The sequence below is a fragment of the Schistocerca piceifrons genome, chromosome 3, assembly GCF_021461385.2.
Source record: "Schistocerca piceifrons isolate TAMUIC-IGC-003096 chromosome 3, iqSchPice1.1, whole genome shotgun sequence".
NCBI lineage: Eukaryota > Metazoa > Arthropoda > Insecta > Orthoptera > Acrididae > Schistocerca > Schistocerca piceifrons.
Window position 1 is genome coordinate 841,179,776 of NC_060140.1, and position 23,096 is coordinate 841,202,871.

The window sequence follows — 23,096 nt, forward strand, 5'->3', positions numbered from 1 at the left end:
AGACAAAGTTAAAAAGCAGATTATCTTTCTATAAACGGTTTTACATGTGAAATGTGGTGTAAACCTTTACTCTTCCTAGTGCACAGAGTTTCAACTTCAAAGCAATTATCATTGTATACATCGGTAAAGAATGCTAAAATTTTTCTCAAGGCTAGCGTCTTATGTTATTTTTCTCAGAGCCAGCGGGCGCACGTGGCTGCCTGCTGTGCGAGTCATTGTCTGTCTCTTTGTTGGCGCGCGCCGTTATTGGGATTAGGAGACCTAACTTCTACATATTCACTCTGACGAGAAGGCCCTGCCCTGTTTGAATCCCGCCAGTTCTGATGCAATTCAGGTCTGTCGTTACGAATATATCGTCTGTCGTCATGTCGGTAGATTCCGTAGTTTCTTCCTTGTCTGTCACGTGATGGAAAATTTCTCCCTGAATCGTAACTGTGCGCCGAACTGTTGCGTCTGAAGTTATTCTGCCTCCCTTGATAATAAGTGTTTTGGTTCCCATATTGTCTGTTTCTCTGATTGTCTCTGTGATAGTCATTACTACGGAAATGCGATCTTTCTCTGTAACTATTATTACTCTGCCAGTGGTTGTCATATGGGTGGTGTCTGTTTTGGTCACGATTTGCGTTGTAAGAATAGACTTGTCGTGTCCAGTTATTGTTTCTGTCGTCACGGAATTGTGACGGATGTGACCTGTAGTGATTGTTTTCCTGTTTTCGCATCCCGCGACTGTCTGTGTCAATTTCTAATTCTTGTAACAGTCCCTGAAAAGCCTTAATGTCGTCTTTGCAACGTCCTGCTAAAATAATATGTCGTAAATGTTCAGGCAATTTGAGTAAGCAAATGCGGATGAGTTCTGAGGGGCTGTATGGGTTTGAAAGATATTGATTCTTATGCAACATGTCTTCAAAATATTTGACAAGACTGGAAAATTCAGATTGTTCAAAGTGCTTCATCATCATGATGCTATGTTTTACTCGGTCTTCTCTAGCTTGAGACCAATATGCTGAGAGGATGGCATGGTAAAATTCTCCTTCACTGTGACAATCGTGAATGACCGATCGCATTCTTACAGCTGGTTCATTCTCTAAATAGCCACACATAAATTCTAATCTGTGCTGCAATGACCAGTTGGGAGGAAAACAATGAGAGAATTGATGGAGCCATGCTTGCGGATGAATGTCGTTGCCAGAATTCTTAAATGTTTTGAATTTACGTGTAGTAATGAACAGCTTATAGTCAAAATCATCATGTCGGCGAGTCGCATATCGGTCATTGTTAGGTCCTGTCTGCCGTTCCATCTCAAAATTCGGTGCACATTGCCAATTTCTTTCATAACTTCCGAAATGCCCTGTGTTATTATTTTGCGGCTTTTCCATATTTCTAAGTCCCTCTTCCCGTGTTGGGGCGCGAGTGTCCTCTGAAATTTGCAATTTTTGTATTACTTGTGCCAACTGATCTTGTACTTCCCGCATTTCTCTTTTGTACTGTATATTGATTTGATTTTGACTGAATTTCCTAATTTGTTCGCACTCTTCTGTGTCATTAAAGACTACCGGTTTTGTGTCATTCAGATTATCATCTACCTTCGTAGATAAATTAGTGAACTGATCCGAAAGTTCGGCTACTTTCTCCGATAGTGTACTTATTTCTTCAGTGTGTTTTTCTGAACCAAGTTTCAGAGTATCTACTGTGTCCTTTAAGTTTTCCTGAGTTTTTGCAAGTTGCGTAACCGAATTGGTAGATGCAACTGCGTCAAATTTAGCTTTCAAGGTCTCATGATTTTCATGAACAATAGTTTGCAGTTTTTTTATGGCTGCTTCGTGATTCTCTAATGCATTTTCATGCCGCGAAAAAATAGGCTGAAAATGCTCACAAATTTGTGTTTTTACGTCATTACAGACTTTTTGACATTTCGATTCAATGTTATGTAACTCAGTAGTTAAATCTTCACGTGTTTGTTCAAGCGTGGTGTGAAGATTTTGTTCCATTGCGTCTAACTCTTGCTGTGTTTGTCTCTGGTTTGTTCCATTGTGTCTAACTTTTGTAGCTTTTGCTGTGTTTGACTCTGATTTTGTTGCATTGTGTCTAACTGTTGCTGTGTTTGTCTCTGATTTGGTTTCATTTGTTGCATTAATTGCAATAATAATGTATTATTGTTTGGAATCTGTTCCTCTATGCTTTTCGGCAGTGCATTTGCACCGGCAACATTCACATTTTGACAAGCAGAAAATGTGTCTTGACTTATTTGAGAAAAGGGTGAGGACGCAAAACCTGAATCTACAGTATTTGCAAGATTGTGTCCTGTCATTTCGGATTCCTGAGGTAAGTTGTTCCCGACCGATCGATCGATAATGCTTCCCTGTTCACTAATTGTTTCACTGCCTACACCATTGTTTGCAACCCGCTCCATTTCCCTATGCGCAATTACCACATTACTACTTTGAACATTAGTTAATTCATTACTCTGCGGCGCTAGCACACTGCTTTCATCTTCACTGTCATTTCTCAGTTTACTTTGGAGCCTAGTATTACGTTTTTCACACCCCATAATTGTCACGATATTTCATACGATAACACAGAAAAGCACAATTTGAAGAGCAAAATAAAATAACATAGCAATGGAAATAATGTCTACTTAATTGCCAGCGCAGCTGCGAAATACTTGGTGCAAATCTACATGCATGCCACAACTGTTTTACTGTATAACAATGAAAGACTGCAACTACAAAGGAGATTCTCTCTACAATTACGCGCTAGCAATAAACAAAATCTACACTAATTACACAAACTACAAGAAAAAATCAGAAGATTCCAGTGAGGTATCCTCGGCTAAGGGTCGACATATGAAACGTCCCCTTAGAAAAATTATACACGACTGTGCTTAAACTGACACACAATATTTTTAGCGCAACGCAATCTGACTTTCAAAAATCCCTACAAAAGAATGGCCCTGACTAACATTAACCTATACGTTTCACAAATCACTTACCTCACAAAAATCTTGGTTACTCGAACTACTGCAATACAGCGAGCACCACTACTGCCAGCTAAATAAAAGATTCAAACTACGGAAGGCACTAACTGCTGATAGGTATAGTTAGCAAATGAAAGATATTAATAGAGAACAAACAATGTATTTACCTTAATATAATCAAAAGTCATAATATATATAGGAGTTCATAACACCCATTCTTACAAGTATCAAAACTCCGCCATTTCTCTCTCCACATCCACCACTGCTGGCGGCTCACCTCCAACTGCGCAACGCTACGCGCTGTTCACATCCAGCTGCCGCTGCCCAACACTACAATGGCAGACAACAATGCAAACTAGCCACAGACTTCACACAGCACAGCCAGTGATTTTCATATAGAGGTGGCGTGACCAATAAAAAAGCCTAAACAGCCTACTTACAATCTGAAGACGCTCTCGTATGAAGAATGAAAGTACTAGTAAGGAAAATAATATTCGATTTATGGTGATTTATCTGTACGTTAAAGACCGTACATTAAAAGTAAAGTTGTTAATCTATAAGGTGTAACGGAAATTCTCTGTTAAATGCGCGAGACAGGGAGAAAATATGGTAAAAGTACGTGGAAGACGTTAGAGTGGAGAGTAACTGCTCCGAAGGATGATGAAAGTACTGGAGGGAGTTAATGTGGAATGTGATCCAGTGATTCTGCCAGAGTTTTACAGAGCTCTGAATGATCGGACTCCATAAAAATTAATGGCAACCGACGGTATGTCTTTGTAGTTACTCGAAACTGTGGGAGCATTAGGAACTAGTTGGTTATCTGAGGTGCGGTCAAAATCTATGAAGTGGATGAATAATCAACATGTTTACGGGAAACTGTCATCATATTACCATAGAATGCACTCGGGGGAAAATTTAAAAACTATCAGATTACTACGATGACGGGTCGTTTGAAGTGCTAACCAGAATACATCTACATGGATACTCTGCAAATCACATTTAAATGCCTGGAAGAGGATTCACCGAACCACTTTCACAATAATTCTCTATTATTCCAGTCCCGCACAGCAGGCGGAAAAACCGAACACCTGTATCTTTCCGGGCGAGCTCTCATCTCCCATATTTTATTATGATTATCGTTTCTCCCTATGTAGGTCGGCGTCAGCAAAATATTTTCGCATTCGGAGGAGAAAGTTTGAAATTTCTTGAGCAAATTCCCCCGCAACGAGAAACGCGTTTGTTTTAATGATATATCGCGATAATACAAAACGTGCTGCCTCCGGTCGGTGTGTCCGAGCGGTTCTAGGCGCTACAGTCTGGAACCGTGCGACCTCTACGATCGCAGGTTCGAATCCTGCCTTGGGCATGGACGTGTGTGATGTCCTTAGTTTAGTTAGGTTTAAGTAGTTCTAAGTTCTAGGGGACTGATGACCTCAGATGTCAAGTCCCACAGTGCTCAGAGCCATTTTGAACCATTTTTTGAAAACGTGCTGCCCTTTGAACTTTCTCGATGTAATCCGTCAGTCCTATCTGGTAAGGATCCCACAACGTGCAGCAATATTGTAAAAGAGGACGAACAAGCGTAGTGTAGGCGGTCTCTTTAGTGGATCTGTTGCATTTTCTGAGAGTGGTTAGCCTTCCCCACAATATTTTGAATCTGTTCCTTCCAGTTTAAGTTGTTCGTAATTGTAACTCCTAGGTATTTAGTTGAATTTAAGGCCTTTAGATTTGACTGATTTATAGTGTAATCGAAGTTTAACGGATTCCTTTCAGCACTATGTGGATGACCTCACACTCTTCGTTATTTAGGATCAGTCGCCCATGTTTGCACCATACAGATATATTTTCTAAATTGTTTTGCATTTGTTTTCTGATGACTTTAGGAGTCGATAAACGACAGCATCATCTGCAAACAACCTAAGGCGCCTGCTCATATTGTCTCCTAAATCTTTTATGCAGATAAGGAACAGCAAAGGGCCTATAAATCTACCTTGGCGAACGCCAGAAATCACTTCTGTTTTACTCGGTGACTTTCCGTCAGTTACTAAAATGTAGACTTTCACGGCCGGAAATGTCATGTCCATTATAATTATCCGGGCTGCTATGCCGTGGTCGGTTGGTGAATTGTGTGTCAATTCCCAACGTTTCGTCCCCGTCTGCGGAAGAAGATGTGCACCACCCGTCCACCATTGGGTGATGGCAACGGCGATCGACGGCAGCGGACAGCGGCCAATTGCACTGACGTTTTCAAAACACGTGACTTCACGCCTCGGCGCGGGAGCGTGCGGACACGGAATTTAGCCGCAGTCAGTAGCGAGGCAGTGGGTGTGTTGGACCTTCCATCGAGCTATAGACCCCCTTGAAGATGTCCTCCGCAGACGGGGACGAAACGTTGGGAATTGACACAGAATTCATCAGCCGACCACGGCATAACAGCCCGGATAATTGTAATGGACATTTCCGTCAGTTACTACGAACTGTGAAGTATGTGACAGGAAATCACGATATTCCATAAGCACGCAATTTCAATACGAGCCGCCTATTCGTCACTTTCTGAACCTCAAGGAACACCACTTTTCGAAATTTTATGGAACTTTTAAAGTTTTCATTTGAATCACCCTTGTAAATGTAAATTAAATGTTGCAGTATATATTTGTAAAAGTTATGTTAGAAATATTGCTAAAAGTGTCACAAAGTTGTTCACTTTTACGGTACTTTTGAGGTAGCGCCGTAGCTCTTCGAATTGATTATGTGGAGGTTGTGAAACCAAGATCACCTGAACGAATGTAACACTGCTGACTCGCTGTTAGAGTGGAATGCTGTATGAAGACATTTTTACGTTTCTTGTTTCAGGCTGCAGTTGGCACAGAGCGCTGAGCTGCAATCGCGAGAGAAACTAGACGAGTACGACCCTTTCGACAAGAGGGAGAACAAGAGCGTCAGGTAAGCGAGAAACTCTCGTGATGCACACAAGTAACGTGTGATCAACCGGCCACATTACCTCATATAATACCTAAAACTATACCAAAATTGTGCTTCCAGCTGTTGAATACAGCGGTGATATCCAGGAAAGCCTTTCTTGAGGAAGCTCCAAGCACTTGGAGCTGGTGATGGACGTCTGCATATATCTGTGACATTTGTCACTTCTATCATATCTCACCATGTTATGCGCAGGTATCCTAGCTACGCGCAGGCAAGTGCAGAGATTTCGACACACACTGTCTGCATTACCATCTGCCCTTGGCTTTAACATTTTTCTCGGAAGAGCACATTAGAAAACAATATTCCCACCAGAGTGAAATCCTTTTTGTCTCACTACATCACACAGTCGGCGTCTATAAATCCTCTCCGGTAGAAGGATCGGAGCTTCAGTACTATTTGCCTCACTATGCCAGGAACTCAATAAAATCACTAGCTTCAGATAACAGACAGACCCAGTTCCTGCAACAACAATATTACCTGGTCTCATACTTGTTCCCACCGTTTACCCCAGTACAGATAAATACTCTCCTTCGATTTTCTCAAGCTCTCTAGCAGAGGAAGTCTAAGTGAATTACTCATTCTTGAAACTCATTTCATCACGAAGCAACTCGTGTTTGTACATTTTATTTTATGTATTTATCTATCAGGTTCGGTGGAACTATCCGAGGTAAAGCTACTTGGCAATGGAACGAGTCAAAACATAATTTACATAATGTTGATAACAAACTATGCTTATCCATTATGGACATTTTAAACTCGTGACTGTTAACTGAATGTAAATACATAAAACTGCAACCAGTCACTTTTTTGAATATTTATTTATTAGTTCGTGAACAGGTTTTCAAACCTTTTCAGGTTCATCTTCCAGGTAACCATCTGGAGATGAACACGTGAAGGTTCGAAAACCGGTTCATAAAATAATAAATAACTATTCGAAAATGTGACTGGCTGCAGTTTTATGTATTTACAACTTGATAACAAAATTTATACACAAAGAATTTCAGAAATGATAAAATACATAAAATCAGAGCAGACAAATAAATGGGACGTCACGGAGAAAACTTCTCAACTACTGCGATGAACCCCCTTACAGAGTAAGAGGAGTTGAGACGACAATGAAAGCTTTTAACTTGGATTTGAATACTTGTCGCTTATTACTCAATTTATCCATTTCTCCTGGGAGGCTCTTGAAAATGAAACCTGTTGTGCAGTGGACACCTTTCTGTTAAATGTTTAAGGAAGTGTCGTTCAATTTTTACCGTTTTCGTATATGGTGATAAATGAATAAATGTTACAGTTTTTTTTCTGAATGAGTGAATATTATCAACAAGAAGTCCCGTGAAGGAATATATGTACAGGGATTGTAGAATTAAAGTCCAGGTACACTTGCATAGTGATCTACACGAAGTTCTCGAATTGCAGATCAATCTTACCGACCTTTTCTGGGCTGACAGAGTATTTGGTGAGGGCACAGAATTGCCCCAAAATATGACACCATACGAGGTAACAGAGTAGGCATAAGTAGAGTAAACAGGCCGCTCTGTTTCAATATCACTGACAATTGAGATCATTTCTATAGTGAATACAACAGCAGTTAGTTTCTGTGCAACACCTCGAAAATGATACTTCCACGAAAGCTTTCCATCTACCATGAGTCCCAAGAATTTAAAATTGTCGACGTCAATGACTGTCTGACCACCTTCGGAGAACAAAATTTCGCTTCTACGAAAGTTCTCTATCATATAGTGAAAGCATTCTTTTTTGTTAGAGTTAAGAGTTAATCTGTTCTCTGAAATGAATGTGCCGATGCTACTGTCTGTCCTATTAGCTACATCATTTACATTATGCTCGAGTCCTTTCACAACAATACTTGTGCCATCTGCAAAGAGAAAAATTTTTGAGTCATCTGGCATGCTTTGTGGCGTATAACTGATATACTGTATAGCAAGAAAAGGAACGGGACCGAAATAGAATCCTGAAGGACCCCCCATTTTAGATGACCCTCGGTCACATTCAAACCTCCTCACTGTTTGTTGGCACCAGAGGATAATCTTCTGCTTCCTACTTACAAGATGTTAAGTGAACAATTGTCTAGCTTTCTCTTTAATTCCATAATGTAAAACGTATGTAGAGGTATAGTATTGTACACTCAATCAGATCCTTTTGTTAAATCAACTATCTTAAGCCTGTCGTATAGCCCTCCAGATGCCAGTCACACAAAAGAACACACAGCGTTTCAAATGAATACTCCCTTCCTCAAACCAAACGAAAAGATAGCAAATTATGTATACTGAGATGTGTCAGTACTCTCCTGCACATTGCTTACTCAGAAACATTTTGGTTGGTAACTATCTACGTTATGTGTTTTCAACCTTTTTGTAAAGTGGTTTTCCAAATTGTATTTCAATCTCTAAGAAAACTGAACACCCTAAGAAGATTCGTTTCACACGTTATTGAGTACATAACTAATGTAAGGTGCATTGATCTTCATAATTATTATTGAAACTTCATCACACCCATGGCAGTCTTTAATCTTTAGTGATATTGAGCGTGAGAATCACTGCTGAATTCCTCTGAGCTCAGTGTAAAAAGTTTAATCGTATATTCGTGGTCGCTGCAGAAACAATACAGATGATATGTAGCGTATTCTAAGATTTCTTGAAATTGTTTCCTGAATCTTGGTAAACAGGATGTCAGTGGGGTAGCTGGCTACTATCTTCTAAGGTCTGGCACTTCAGTTTTTTCAGGATCTCCGTGACGCTGTCCCGCGGTTCAAACACGCCTGTAATCATTCGTGCTGTCCTTTTCTCTATATATTTCAGTATCCTCTGTTAGCTTATTTAACATGGGTCCTACACACATTAGCATTATTCTAGGATTCACGAGTGTGTTATAACCAATCTCGTTCGTAGAGTGCTTGCATTTTCTCAGTATGCTGGCGATAAACCCGCGTTACCTACGACTGAGGCTGTGTAGTCATTCCATTCCATATCACTACAATTTGTTTCAACCGTGTATTAGTATGAGTGGACTGATTCAAATTCTGACTAATCATCATCGCAGACTTAAGGTTGTAGGTTTTTTTTAGTTTGTTTGTTTTATTTACTCAAGAGTTCAATTTCTCTTTTATGAACATGTAGAGGAAGTTTACAAGCATTGCACAATTTTGAAAACTCTCAGCGAGATCTGACTGAATACTTGTGCAGGGTGTTTCAGTCAGTGCTTTATTATAGGTAACTGCGCCATCAGAGAATATTCTGAGACTACTTTTGTCATTATCTCCACAAACTGGGCTACAGTAATTTTCCCTCAGCAACATACCTTTTCCAGGTATTAATATGTGATACACGTTTGAGCGAATTATTCGATGCACCTTAAGATAGGCAAACCAGCTTACATTATCCATTCTTGGGGCAGAGTATGTGACTTGGGTTGCCCACCTTAAGGCGCATGAAATACATATTTTATGGGTCAGTTTTATTTTACCCACTCAGTATATGAGATGTGTCTCCTAAGAGTCATGAGGCGCATTTTTTCTGGTCTTTCAGCAGATATTTTTGTTTTGCAGCTCGAGTCATACCAAAGAAATCATCACATCTTTCATAGACGTCCAGTGTCGAAGAAAAGCGTCGATATGTTTCCCATGACGAACAAAGTTATTTTTAAATGTCCATGCCCATTCGATAGACCGGTTCCAATCTAGCCTATTGCGTCATTTGGTTTAGCGGTATGTATTAACAGGAACAGTAAAACATGGAGAATAATAGGTACTCCAGCAGCGATTGAGCAACACTTCTGCACTCTGGTAGCAGTCAGTGTGGGCCAGGGCGGTGCTGTCACTGTTGGAGTGCCGGTTATCCTTCGTCTTTTATTGTTTCTGTTCATACATATCGATAAAAAGAGTATCGCAACATCGCTCTATCAAATGGGCACCTAAAATTCCACTTTAAAAATCATTTTCTCTGTAACAGTAAGGAACCCGACGCTCTTCATAGATACTCTGCGTCGGATGAAATACGCGATCTGCACTGTTCGTTTGGGCTGACTCCAGCTACACAACGCAAAAATCGAACTGCAAATGTTTGCTGAAATACTGAAGAAAAAGCACCTGACGTCTCTTAGGAGAGACACCCTTTATATGTTTGGCGTGCCTCTTTTTCTCTGTAAGAAGGTAAATATGTACAAAGCTAACAAATTTAGATGTAAGAAATCAGTGAAAGTGCATTAATTATATTTTATAAAGTTTGTTGAAGTCCTTTCGGCTGTAAAATATTTTTAGCCTTTCAGTGTCCTCCAAAAAGAAATTTTTCGGTTGTCCCACTCGAGAGCATGTGAAAAGCAATGATTCTGCAGATATAATTCAAACACTCTAAGTGACAGACGTTGTGTCTTATTGACACTCACTGAAACTGCAAGGTGAACGGGAAAGTGTAGTTGTTTCAGAATGCACGGAATCAGCACATCATCTCCTTTTGACTTGCTATGAGGTTTGAGGTTTGGCGGCGAGCCTGGTTACATCGCACAATTACTTACTGCAGTGCTCGTTCTTACAACCTGCCTGAAATATTGGAAAACACAAATAAGAGTCAGATTTTGCTGGATACTTTTGAAGTATTCCAAGTCAACTACACACGGGAAAGAAATATAAACAGGTGGTTGTCAGACTTTTCAAGCATCTTCAGTCCACCGCTACGGATAGTAGGGATATCTTATTCGGACACTATTTTTATACAAATAGTATAATGTTTCTACCAAATTTGTTCGAAATAGACACAGGTGTTCCTCTGTTATACTTTTACATTACCCGTTTCATCCCCACACTCAGCAGTGGGTATACTAGAGGTGTCTTTCTGTCATGATAGTTATTTCCAGTGATATGTGTACTGTTGTAACTGCCACAGTTCCGGTCGCGGGGTGGCCGTGAACGAAAGCGCGGCGGGACCGAACGGGAGCGGCCCGCGAACAAACAAGACGGACGAACGGGAAAGGATGGACACACACGACGACAGACGACCGAGCAAGACACCAAGAACAGCAACACGCAAGAAGCAACGGGGTCACAAGCAGAAACTCTTCGAAATCAACAACGTCCACTCAGACACGAACAGAAGCAAAGTAAACACGAACAGATGAAGACATCCAGTTGGAGACACGAATGTAGGAGGACACCAAGAAAAACACACAGAGAAACACTGATGCACTGAAACACTGGTGACAATCATCGGCGAAGCACTCACAGACACACCAATGAAGAGGGGGGGGCTGCCTCTGGGTGGAAGGGAGAGGAAGGAGGGCGGAAAGGAAGGGGGGATGGAGCCAGTGGGAGAAAGAAGGGTGAGTGGGAGGAGGGGAGAGGGGAGGGGTTGGAAGCCCAGGGAGGGGGGTGGGAGAGGGGAGGGGGGAAGAAAGGAAGGTCAGGAGGGATAGAGAGAGCCCTGGGGGAAAGGGGGGGAATGGGAGGGGAGGGTCATAGCTGGTAGAAGGGGTAGATGGAGGATACAAGGACATCATCAGGCAGGGGAAGTTGACAGAAGCCACCTTGGGCAAGGGTATGGAGGATGTGAAGATAGAGAACAGGTGTGATGCAAGAATACAGGCGTGGCAACAGGCTGGAATGGGCGAGGATGGGAGAGACAAGCGGGTGTGGGGCTTGCGGGAAGTGTAAAGGATCTGTATCCATTCGAGGAAAAGGAGAAGCTGTGGGAAGGGAATCAAGTAACACAGGATCTGCATGGGGTATGGGACACGGATGCGATAGGTAAGGTGAAGCGCAAGGCGTTCAAAGATTTGGAGGGACTTATAGTAGGTGGGAGGGGTGGAAATCCAGGCAGGATGGGCATAGCAGAGAATGGGGCGGATGAGGGATTTATGCTTGTGGAGGACTCGCAGAGTGAGAGGCAGGCGCTTAAATACATGACAGGTTACATCGCTATCGGCTGCTGGGACCACATGTTCCACTGTGGCGCCCTCACATTATACACAGGCCAGGAGTGCGTGCAGCCATGGCTTATGGTGTGACATTGCAGAGACCTCTAGTGGTATTCGAGGTCCATGCCGTCTGGCACAGATTCGAAACCTGTGGTGCTCAGTACCAGATGTAGCAGGTTTGCTAGGTATTTCACCAGTCGTTAGAGAGATACGCTGGTATGACATTGTCTATGCACTCTCAACTGCTAGGGGTGCATATTTTTCAAGAATGTCATCAATGACCTAAGCGACACAACAAACTACAAACTATGCATCTTTTTCTCTTTTTTCTTTTTGGAGTCATCAGTCTTCTGACTGGTTTGATGCGGTCCGCCACGAGTTCCTCTTCTGCGCCAACCTCTTCATCTCAGACCAGCATCTGCAACCCTTGCCCTCAATTATTTGCTGGATGTATTCCAGTCTCTGTCTTTCTCTAACGTTTTTGCCCTATACAGTACAAGGAAGTCATTCCTTCGTGGCTTAACAGATGTCCTCTCATCCTGTCCCTTCTCCTTGTCAGTGTTTCTCACATACTCCTTTCCTCTCCGATTCTGCGCAGAACCTCCTCATTCCCTACCTTATCAGTCCACCTAATTTTCAACATTCGTCTGTAGCATATCATCTCAAATGCTTCGATTCTCTCCTGTTCCAGTTTTCTCACAGTCCATTTTTCACTACCATGCAATGCTGTACTCTAGACATACGTGCTTAGAAATTTCTTCCTCAAATTAAGGCCTATGTTTGATACTAGTAGACTTCTCTTGGCCAGGAATGCCCTTTTTGCCATTGCTAGTCTACTTTTGATGTCCTCCTTGCTCTGTCCTCCATTGGTTATTTTGTTGCCTAGGTAGCAGAATTCCTTAACTTCATCTGCTTCGTGACCATCAATTCTGATCTTAAGTTTCTCGCTGTTCTCATTTCTGCTGCCTCTCATTTACTTTCGTCTTTCTTCAATTTACTCTCAGTCTATATTCTGTACTCATTATACCGTTTATTCAATTCAGCAGACCATGTAATTCTTCTTCACTTCCACTCAGGACAGCAATGTCATCACCGAATCGTATCATTGATATCCTTCCAATTCCACAGATTCTAACTCCACTCCTGCACCTTTCTTTTACTTCCATCATTGGTTCTTCGATGTACAGATTGAATAGCAGCGGCGAAAGACTACATCTCTGTCTTACACGCTTTTCAATAGAAAAACTTCGTTCTTGGTCTGCCACACTTATTATTCCCTCTTGGCTTTTGTACATATTGTATATTACCCGTCTCTGTCTCTCTCTCTCTATAGATCACTCCTTTTTTCAGAATTTTGGACATCTTGCACCATTTTATCGTCTAACGCTTTTTCCATGTCGACAAATCCTATCAATGTGTCTTGATTTTTCTTTAGTCTTGCGTCCGTTATCAACCACAGGGTCAGAATTGCTTCTTTGGTGCCTTTATTATTTTTAAACCCAAACTGATCGTCTTCTAATACATCCTCAATCCATTCTTGTGTATATTATTCTCGTAAACTATGCATGCCACACTAATATCAGTCGTTATCGAATACCTTTACATGTCACGACTTCTCACCCTCTCACCCACCTCTTGGTTTGGCTAGGGTGCTGTACCTCCATGATAGTTTTTACAAATAATTATACAAGTAATGAGTCTCGTATATACGAAATTTGGATAAATTTCTGAAGACATTTATGAGTTATACTTCTACGTCACCCAATTCGGAGCCTTAGCCGCACGCCTGTTGGAGTTAGGTCCTTCTTACCCCATCATAAAAATTAAGAGGAGAGCATACAAGTAAATTTTGATTTAGAAACACATGGAAAATGAACGAACACACGCTCTCTCTCTTTCACACACACACACACACACACACACACATATATATATATATATATATATATGTATATGAATATGGCCAACTATGGACCGCATACAACTTAAGACTTATGGTGTTTCTTTTTCTTCCGTTCTTCCCAGTACTTCTTCATCTTCCGGCCAACTGCTCGTCTCTGCTCATCTGTCCACACTCTCTTGGGTCGAGGTTTTGGCTCATCTTCTACATAGTTTGCGTTTTCTATAAGTAGCCTAAAGTTATTCCTGTCAAGTTATTATTTCTTCTGTAACACGTATTTTGTAGGCGTCTTATTTACTGCTTCTATCCATCCTACAGTTTATTTCAGCTTACTAACGTAATTAAAAATTTTCTTTGTAATTCGTGTTTCTTCCATTCTTTTTAAATGTCCATAAAATTTTAGCCGTCTCTTCCTCATTTTATCTGTGATCGTTTCTGTATTTTTGTATAGGTTTTCATTTCTCCTTTTAATCCACCTACTTTCCTTGTTTTTCTCCGGACCCAGGACTTTTATTAATATTTTTCTCTCTCTTTCTTCTAGTTCTCTTATTCAACTTTCTTATTCAATGTTAGGCACTCTGATCCATACGTTTCTTGTGTCCTATTAACTGAATTATAATGTTTAATCTTACAAAAAGGTACGGCCAAACTTTCAGGAAACATTCCTCACACACAAATAGAGAAAAGATGTTATGTGGACATGTGTCCGGAAACGCTTAATTTCCATGTTAGAGCTCATTTTAGTTTCTTCCACCTACGCTCAATGGAGCACGTTATCATGACTTCATACGTGATACTCTACCTCTGCTGCTAGAACATGTGCCTTTACAAGTACGACATAACATTTGGTTCATGCACGATGGAGCTCCTGCACATTTCAGTCGAAGTGTTCGTACGCTTCTCAACACCATATTCGGTGACCGATGGATTGGTAGAGGCGGACCAATTCCATGGCCTCCACGCTCTCCTGACCTCAACCCTCTTGACTTTCATTTATGGGGGCATTTGACAGCTCTTGTCTACGCAACCCCGGTACCAAATGTAGAAACTCTTCGTGCTCGTATTGTGGACGGCTGTGATACAATACGCCATTCTCCAGGGCTCCATCAGCGCATCAAGGATTCCATGCGACGGAGGGTGGATGCATGTATCCTCGTCAACGGAAGACATTTTGAGCACTTCCTGTAACAGTGTTTGAAGTCCCGCTGGTATGTTCTGTTACTACGTGTTTCCATTCCATGATTAATGTGATTTGAAGAGAAGTAATAAAATGAGCTCTAACATGGAAAGTAAGCGTTTCCGGACGCATGTCCACATAACATATTTTCTTTCTTTGTGTGTGAGGAATGTTTCCTGAAAGTTTGGCCGTACCTTTTTGTAACACCCTGTAAATGTGTGTGTGTGTGTGTGTGTGTGTGTGTGTGTGTGTGTGTGTGTGTGTGTCAGTTCCCTTCAGCAGTACCTTAGACATTATTCGACTCCATGCCACGTCGTGTTGCGGCACTTCTCTGTGCTCGCGGCTGCCCTACACGATATTAGGCAGGTTGCGGTGGGGCGTAGTATAATTTTTCGTCGTTCGTCGTACTGTTCAAACTTAAAGTCCACCTACCTCCGTACGGCGTCCACTCACTGCCCCTTGCTCTGCAGGTGTAGATACTGACAAAACGACGTGAAACCAGCGTTGAAGAAAGATGTTGGCTAATATCTATCCTGCAAAGTCCGCGTAAACTCTCGTAGCAGTTCCTGTATTGTGATTTAACATCATTTCGGGTGGTAATGAGGTGAATTTTGACTGAAATAAGTGTCCTAATATTTTCAGACTAGTAATGTTTATTTCTGAATAACACAAATTTACGCGCTGCCAAGTCCTTAGTCATTGAAAAACTATTCTTTCATTCTTAATTCTCAGTCAAACACAAACTTCACACGCAAAGCAGTCAGAATTTTGCAGAACTCCAACCCTACTGGAGACGCGATCTCACAGTCACTGATCCGCTACTCTGAGTTTTACAAAAAAAAAAAAAAAAATGGCTCTAAGCACTATGGGACTTAACATTTGAGGTCATCAGTCCCCTAGAACTTAGAACTACTTAAACCTAACTAACCTAAGGACATCACACACAACTATGCCCGAGGCAGGATTCGAACCTGTGTCCGTAGCAGTCGCGCGGTTCCGGACTGAAGTGCCTAGAACCACTCGGCCACCGCGGCCGGCTGAGTTTTACATTCAGTCTTTTTCAGTGATCTTTATAACAAAAGATGTTCGCCAAATATTCTATAATTAAACGCAGAATACGCCACACGGAATTTTCATAAAGGCCGAAGCTTCACGCGCGACTAACTTTCCAACAAAACACATCCGAAACTCCAAACTTTCATCAAACTGGTTTCATTTTACACATAATGAGAATCATCATATTTAACATGTGTTTCCGTGTCCGAAGCTGGCGAACGACTCTCCTTGATGCTGCTTCTATCACGGCGTATCTATCTAGCAGTGCGCAGGAACTGCTTGATTCTGATTGGTTGATTTGTTTGACTAGCCAATCAGAATCATCGTTCGAGATCATTCTCGCACCAAAACTGGCCTGTGCCAATCACTATTCACAGATACAATTACTTCATTACAACGTGCAAATACTAATATAATGTTTAAGAAATCCAAACGAAAGGAAAACTAAACTTGAATTAAATTTGGAAAATGATTATACTTTCAACTGTTTTTTCTGGCTGCCTCCTTAAAAAGCAAGTACCTTTAGACATACGTCATCGTCAAAGTGGGCACAAATATTTTTCCCACCCCATGATTGCATAATGTATTACACAAATTTAATCTTGAAATTTATCGTATGTCCCACATACACATTCTCACTCTCTCTCACTTACTCCCATATCAATATCAGACACAAATAATAATTTTGTCTGATTTTTATATTACGAAAACGAAAAATAATTAAAGTTATAATATGAAAATCTCAAGTAATTAATTCTACACACTGACAGTTCTGTTTATGTTTTCAAATTGTACCAACAGATAAATTGTTATAGTTCCTAACTGAATTTAATTCCCTAAGTGTCAGTTTTTGACTTTTTAAGCAATTTTTTCTATCTCCGAAACTATGATAGTTACAATGTTGAAATTTTTATACAATCTTCTACTGAATAACAAAAACTAGTACACCTATTTTGAAAATTATTGAATGATATTTAATATCGTTTATTTAGGTTCATATGTGTATGAATATACTGTCGCTCGAAGTGACACAGGAGCCATTCTCATGCTGCAGTAGCAGCAGGTACACATGACTCATTGGTAGGACACAACTTACAGTTTCTTTCACAGCCTCTGCCTCCGACACTGCGGCTTGTACTGCAGTGTATATTATCGCGCAGTAGCTCCCGACGTCACGAGGTGTACCAGTTTCTTGGCTCTTCATAAACATTAATCTGGTCTATGCTACGTCACGTAGCGGCACTTCGGCGCAATATCGTGTAGGGCCGCCACGAACCCGCAGAAGTGCTGCAGTACAACGTGGCATGGACTCTACTAATGTCTGAAGTAATGCTGGAGGCAGCTGACACCATGAATCCTGCAGGACTGTACGTAAATCCGCAAGAGTACGAAGGAGTGGAGATCTCTTCTGAACAGCACGTTGCAACGCATCCCATATATGCTCAATAATGTTCTGGACGGGAGGGGTGTAGCATTGTCCTGCTGGAATTGCCCAAATTCGTCGGTAAACACAATGGACATAATTGGATGCAGGTGATCAGACAGGGTGCTTATGCGCGTTTCACTTGTCAGAATCGTATCTAGATGTGTCAGGGGTCCCATATCACTCCAACTACAGACGGCCCACACCATTAGAAAGCCTCCCCCAGCTTGAACAGTTCCCTGGTGACATGCAGGGTCCATGGATTCATGAGGTTATCTCCATACCCGTACACGTTTATCCGCTCGATAAAATTAGAAACGAGACTCATCCGACAAGGCAACAAGTTCCCAGTCATCAGCAATCCAATGTCGCTGTTGACGGGCCCAGTCGAGGTGTAAAGCTTTGTGTCTTGCAGTCACCAAGGGTACAGCAGTGGGCCGGCGGCTCCGAAAGCCCATATCGTTTCGTTGAATAGTTCGCACGCTGATATTTGTTCATGGCGTAGCACTGAAATCTGCAGCAATTTGCGGAAGGGTAGCACTTCTGTCAGGTTTTACGATTCTCGTCAGGCGTCGTTGGTCCAGTTCCTGCAGAATCTTTTTCCGGCCGCATTGATATCGGATGTTTATGTTTTACCGGATTCCTGATATTCACGGCACAATCTTGAAATTATCGTAAGGGAAAATCTCCACTTCATCGCTACCTCGAAGATGCTGTGTCCCATCGCTCGTACGCCGCCTCTAACACCACGCTCAAACTCACTTAAATCTTGATAACCTGCCATTGTAGTAGCAGTAGCCGATCTAACAACTAGGTCAAACACTTGTTGTCTTATACAGGCGTTGCCGAGCGTAGCGCTTTATTCTGCCTGTTTACATATCTCTATATTTGAATACGTATGCCTATACCATTTTCTTTGGCGCTTCAGTGTGTATAGTCAGATGCGTAAGTGAGGAGACGGTTACGTGATGTGTGTGTGTAACGTGCGAGCCCGTGTGTTTTGCAGCGACGGCGGCGCGCTGATGCACCTGCTGAAGGGCAGCCTGGGTACGGGCATTCTGGCGATGCCGATGGCCTTCCGCAACTCGGGACTCGCCTTCGGCGCCGTCGCCACGCTGGTTATCGGTTTCGTCTGTACCCACTGCGTCGGCATGCTGGTGAGTGCACTACACTTATCCTGACACTGCAAACTACAACTCAACGTGCTGTACATCAAGTTCTAATTATTGCGTGTATGAAAACCTCTCGTAAAAGATCGGGGACCATCCTCATCACTAGATTACCTGGGGTCTTGTTTTTATTGCGAAATCCCTTTATCAACATTCTTCCTGCCACATGAAATCCCTACCTACGGCTACGTCTGTAATGGGAGCAGCGCTGCAACCTCAGTGCAGTTCAGAAGAGAGCATTGTGTCCCCAATGGTGATCGGGACCATGCGCTTTGTGTGCCCCGTTCACCGCGAGGATGTGCCTCGAATCTTAATTACAAACTTACACTGTGTGCGAGGTGTCGCTTTACAGCGAAAAGCACGAGAGGCATGAGCAGTTCTCCGTAGAATCCATGTCCTCCACAGCGACGTCATTCGAACCTTCGGCCGGCATGATGAGAAGCAAAACATTGAAGAACGTCCAATTACTGGTCGCCAACAGCCGCTTCGTCACCTGACGACGGCTATTAGAAATTATTGACGTATTGTTGCATAAAATTTCGGGCGTATAGACGCAAAAATTTCACTGCACGCCGCAATTTTATGGAACAATCATTGCGCCGCGAAGACGTGAAGAGGCATATTGACCTATTTATTGCCTGTCCGCTTATGACACGCGATCGCGGGCCGACGTTTTTTTAAAGATTTTTCTGGTATTTCGCCACCACGAGTGGCTGTCATTAGGAAACGCTCGCCCTCCATATCCGGTGTCGGAGTGCACCATACGTCGTGGATATCTGCACTCCAACTAGCAATGGAGGCGGCACGTTTGACAGGTCCAGTCACTCATTATGGCGAAACATCAGAAAAATCATTAAATAAACGTCGCACCACAATCCCGAGTCAGAAACCGACAGGCATTACGTAAACAAATGGCCAGGAAAGCCTCAACAATTTTCTACAAATTATTGCTTTTAGATACAACGAAAAGAATACATCACAACGGCTCTACCGAACCATGTCCACTAGATTAATTTGACTTCGTGGCGCCCATTGTGATCGAAAATACACTATCCGATCAAACTTATCCGGAAAGTTGTTAGTGGACATTAATATGCTATAAGTACAACCCACGCCTTTATGACGGCTAGAGCTCTGCTGGGGATGCTTTCAATGACTGAATGTCTGTGGAGGAATTACAGTTCATTCGTCCTCATGAACCGAAAGCAGAGAAGTTGGTGGCGATTTATTTATATAGTCTTCATAATTACAGCCTGTTACTTAAAAAGCTAAAATGGGCCGTGCAAACCACATTTCCTTGGATAGTGAAAAAATGAAATGATCGTATGGCATTGTTGGCCTACAAATGCAAGTCTCATTTCAGTCTGCGCCACATTGAGCGACTTGCGTGCCGGTGATGAGTATGAAATGATGATGACAACACAACACCCAGTCCACAAGCGGAGAAAACCTCCAACCCGGCCCACTCCAATGGAGGCAAGCAGGCGGACTCCTGCAATAGTAATAACTTATGTATTAATAATTTATTTCTGTTACTTAATTAAAAAAAAAAGATTCTACTACTACGGAACTACGTCAAAACCCTGAACCACTTACCCAGCTGCTAATCTATTACAAACGCAACAGAATTTGTTCTCTGTGTATGCATTTATTTTGGTACATTTAACTTGTCAATGGCCGTATCCACTACCAGATCGGCTCTCACGGTATCCCGGTCAACAGCCATAGTCTGCTGGATTCCTTTGGCGTCGGGCATCGCGTCAGCAGCTTTTTCACTGTGTAGCGAGTAATTCTACACATCACTGTTACTTCTTAAAGTCCACACTTCCATGATCGCTTGCACCAACGCAGTGTAGGTTCTTGGGACAGTATTTCACTCGGCGGTCGCAGACCTCTGTTATCTTCTTCCATAGACAGAGTATGTTGTCTTGTTTGGATGGCAGCATGATTACTCACGACTGAATGCCTCGTGAAGTCTCCATGGGCCTTCCTGGTCACTGGGGCTGCAGTCCAAGATGCACCAGGTCGACTCACTCCTTAGTGCTTCGTTGGGATTCAATATCCTTAATACGTGACGCTCATTACCCGCTGCATCTTCATAGAGCGTGCAGTCCCACACTGTGTGTTCTGGTGTGCCCACATTGCCACAGGCTCAGCTGTCATTTGTCTGATTTTGTATAGGGCCATGGCCAGCCAAGTAACGTATGAAACCACTTGATGGGTTAAGATATCTCGTTTTTAACCTCTCCCTGGTGTTAGCGAGAAATTCGTACGTTCTACTAGCCGTGCCTGAAGTGTCCCACTCATATTTCCACAGTTGTAATAGGAGACCTTCTATTGCATTTTTCAAATTGGCCTCAGTTCCAAGCACCCTTCGTCCTTCCATTTGATTGCCTTTCTCTAACCAGTAAAAGGCCCCTCTTTACTTAATTTCCAAGTCCAGTGAGCATACTCCTAAAATTACTATGACAGCATCATTCGGGGAATGTAGTAGGCGCCCAGTAAAATTAGTAGCACGCTTAGTTGAACTCTTCTCACTACTGAGGCTCGCTTCACTAGCAGGGATCTATGAGCCCAAACGCTATCACCATATCCTACGACTGATGCTAACATACACACATCAAAAACGGTTTTGCATCACCTCGGTCCCGAGAGTTCCGGAACTCGTACAGAAAATTGGAATAGGGATCAACATAAACATCATTTCCACCCTTTTTATTGCTCATGAAAACTGCACATTGCATGTTGTACCACCATACAGTGAGACCTTCAGAGGTTGTGATCCAGATTGTTGTACACACAGGTACCTCTAATATCCAGTAGCACGTCCTCTTGCATTGATGCATGCTTGTATTCATCGTAGCATACTATCCACAAATTCATCAAGACACTGTTGGTCCTATTTGTCCCCCTCCTCAACGGGGATTCAGCTTAGATCCCTCAGAGTGGTTGGTGGGTCACGTCGTCCACAAACAGCCCTTTTCAATCTACCCCAGGCAATTCCGATAGGGTTCATGTCTGGAGAACATGCTGGCCACTCAAGTCCAGCGATGTCGTTATCCTGAAGGAAGTCATTCACAAGATGTCCACTGTTACTGTCTTCGTTATTTTCTTTCCTGAGCATGTTAAAGAAACATGTTCCCCGTGGCAATCATCTCCCATGCAGTTATACAGCGCTTCTGGGCTCCCTAAATCCCTAAAGCGACCGATGAAAGACGGCCTCCATAGGTTACCGAAACCGCCAGCAATATCAGTCATCACCTGTTGCTAGCGAAATCGCCTTATTAACTGCGTCTTCTGTTGACTTACTGGTGAGGGCTCGTCTCGTGTAGCAGTCTGTGATATTGTAATCTTTAGCATAATAGTTTTTCTTATATCTTGCCGAGAACGTTCAAAAGACAAATTGGTTTGTAGGATTTGGGTATCATTCGATTCTTATCTTGCCCTTTACTAATTGTTACCACTTCTGCGTTTTCCACAGTGCAAGGACCCTCCATTACAAGAGACACTCATTGTACAGATCGAACAAATAACTACACTACTGGACATTAAAATTGCTACTCCACGAAGATGACGTGCTACAGACGCGAAATTTAACCGACAGGAAGAAGATGCTGTAATATGCAAATGATTAGCTTTTCAGAGCACTCACACAAGGTTGGCGCCGGTGGCGACACCTACAACGTGCTGACATGAGGAAAGTTTCCAACCGATTTCTCATACACAAACAGCAGTTGACTGGAGTTGGCTGGTGAGACGTTGTTGTGATGCCTCGTGTAAGGAGGAGAAATGCGTACCATTACGTTTCCGACTTTGATAAAGGTCGGATTGTAGCCTATCGCGATTGCGGTTTATCGTATCGCGACATTGCTGCTCGCGTATGTCGAGATCCAATGACTGTTTGCAGAATATGGAATCGGTGGGTTCAGGAGGGTAATACGGAACACCGTGCTAGATCCCAACGGCCACGTATCACTAGCAGTCGAGATGACAGGCATCTTTTCCGCATGGCTGTAACGGATCGTGAAACCACGTCTCGATCCCTGAGTCAACAGATAGGGACGTTTGCAAGACAACAACCATCTGCACGAACAGTTCGACGACGTTTGCAGCAGCAGGGACTATCAGCTCGGAGACCATGGCTGCAGTTACCCTCGACGCTGCATCACAGACAGGAGCACCTGCGATGGTGTACTCAACGACGAACCTGGGTGCACGAATGGCAAAAGTCATTTTTTTCTAATGAATCCATGTTCTGTTTACAGCATCATGATGGTCGCATCCGTATTTGGCTACATCGAGGTGAATGCACATTGGAAGCGTGTGTTCGTCATCGCCATACTGGCGTATCACCCGGCGTGATGGTTTGGGGTGCCATTGGTTACACGTCTCGGTCACCTCTTGTTCGCATTGACGGCACTTTGAACAGTGGACGTTACATTTCAGATGTGTTACGATCCGTTGCTCTACCCATCATTCGACCCCTG

General features: G+C 42.6%; 1 protein-coding gene across 2 annotated transcripts in view; it reads left to right on the forward strand.

The window, feature by feature from the left end:
* LOC124789487 (proton-coupled amino acid transporter-like protein pathetic) overlaps nucleotides 1-23,096 on the forward strand; it is a 437,101-nt gene that overhangs the window by 323,348 nt on the left and 90,657 nt on the right. For both annotated transcript variants that reach the window (XM_047256866.1, XM_047256867.1), the window contains exons 3-4: nucleotides 5,828-5,917; nucleotides 18,447-18,597. In XM_047256866.1, the coding sequence (XP_047112822.1) occupies nucleotides 5,828-5,917; nucleotides 18,447-18,597 (241 nt within the window). The remainder of the gene's footprint in view (nucleotides 1-5,827; nucleotides 5,918-18,446; nucleotides 18,598-23,096) is intronic.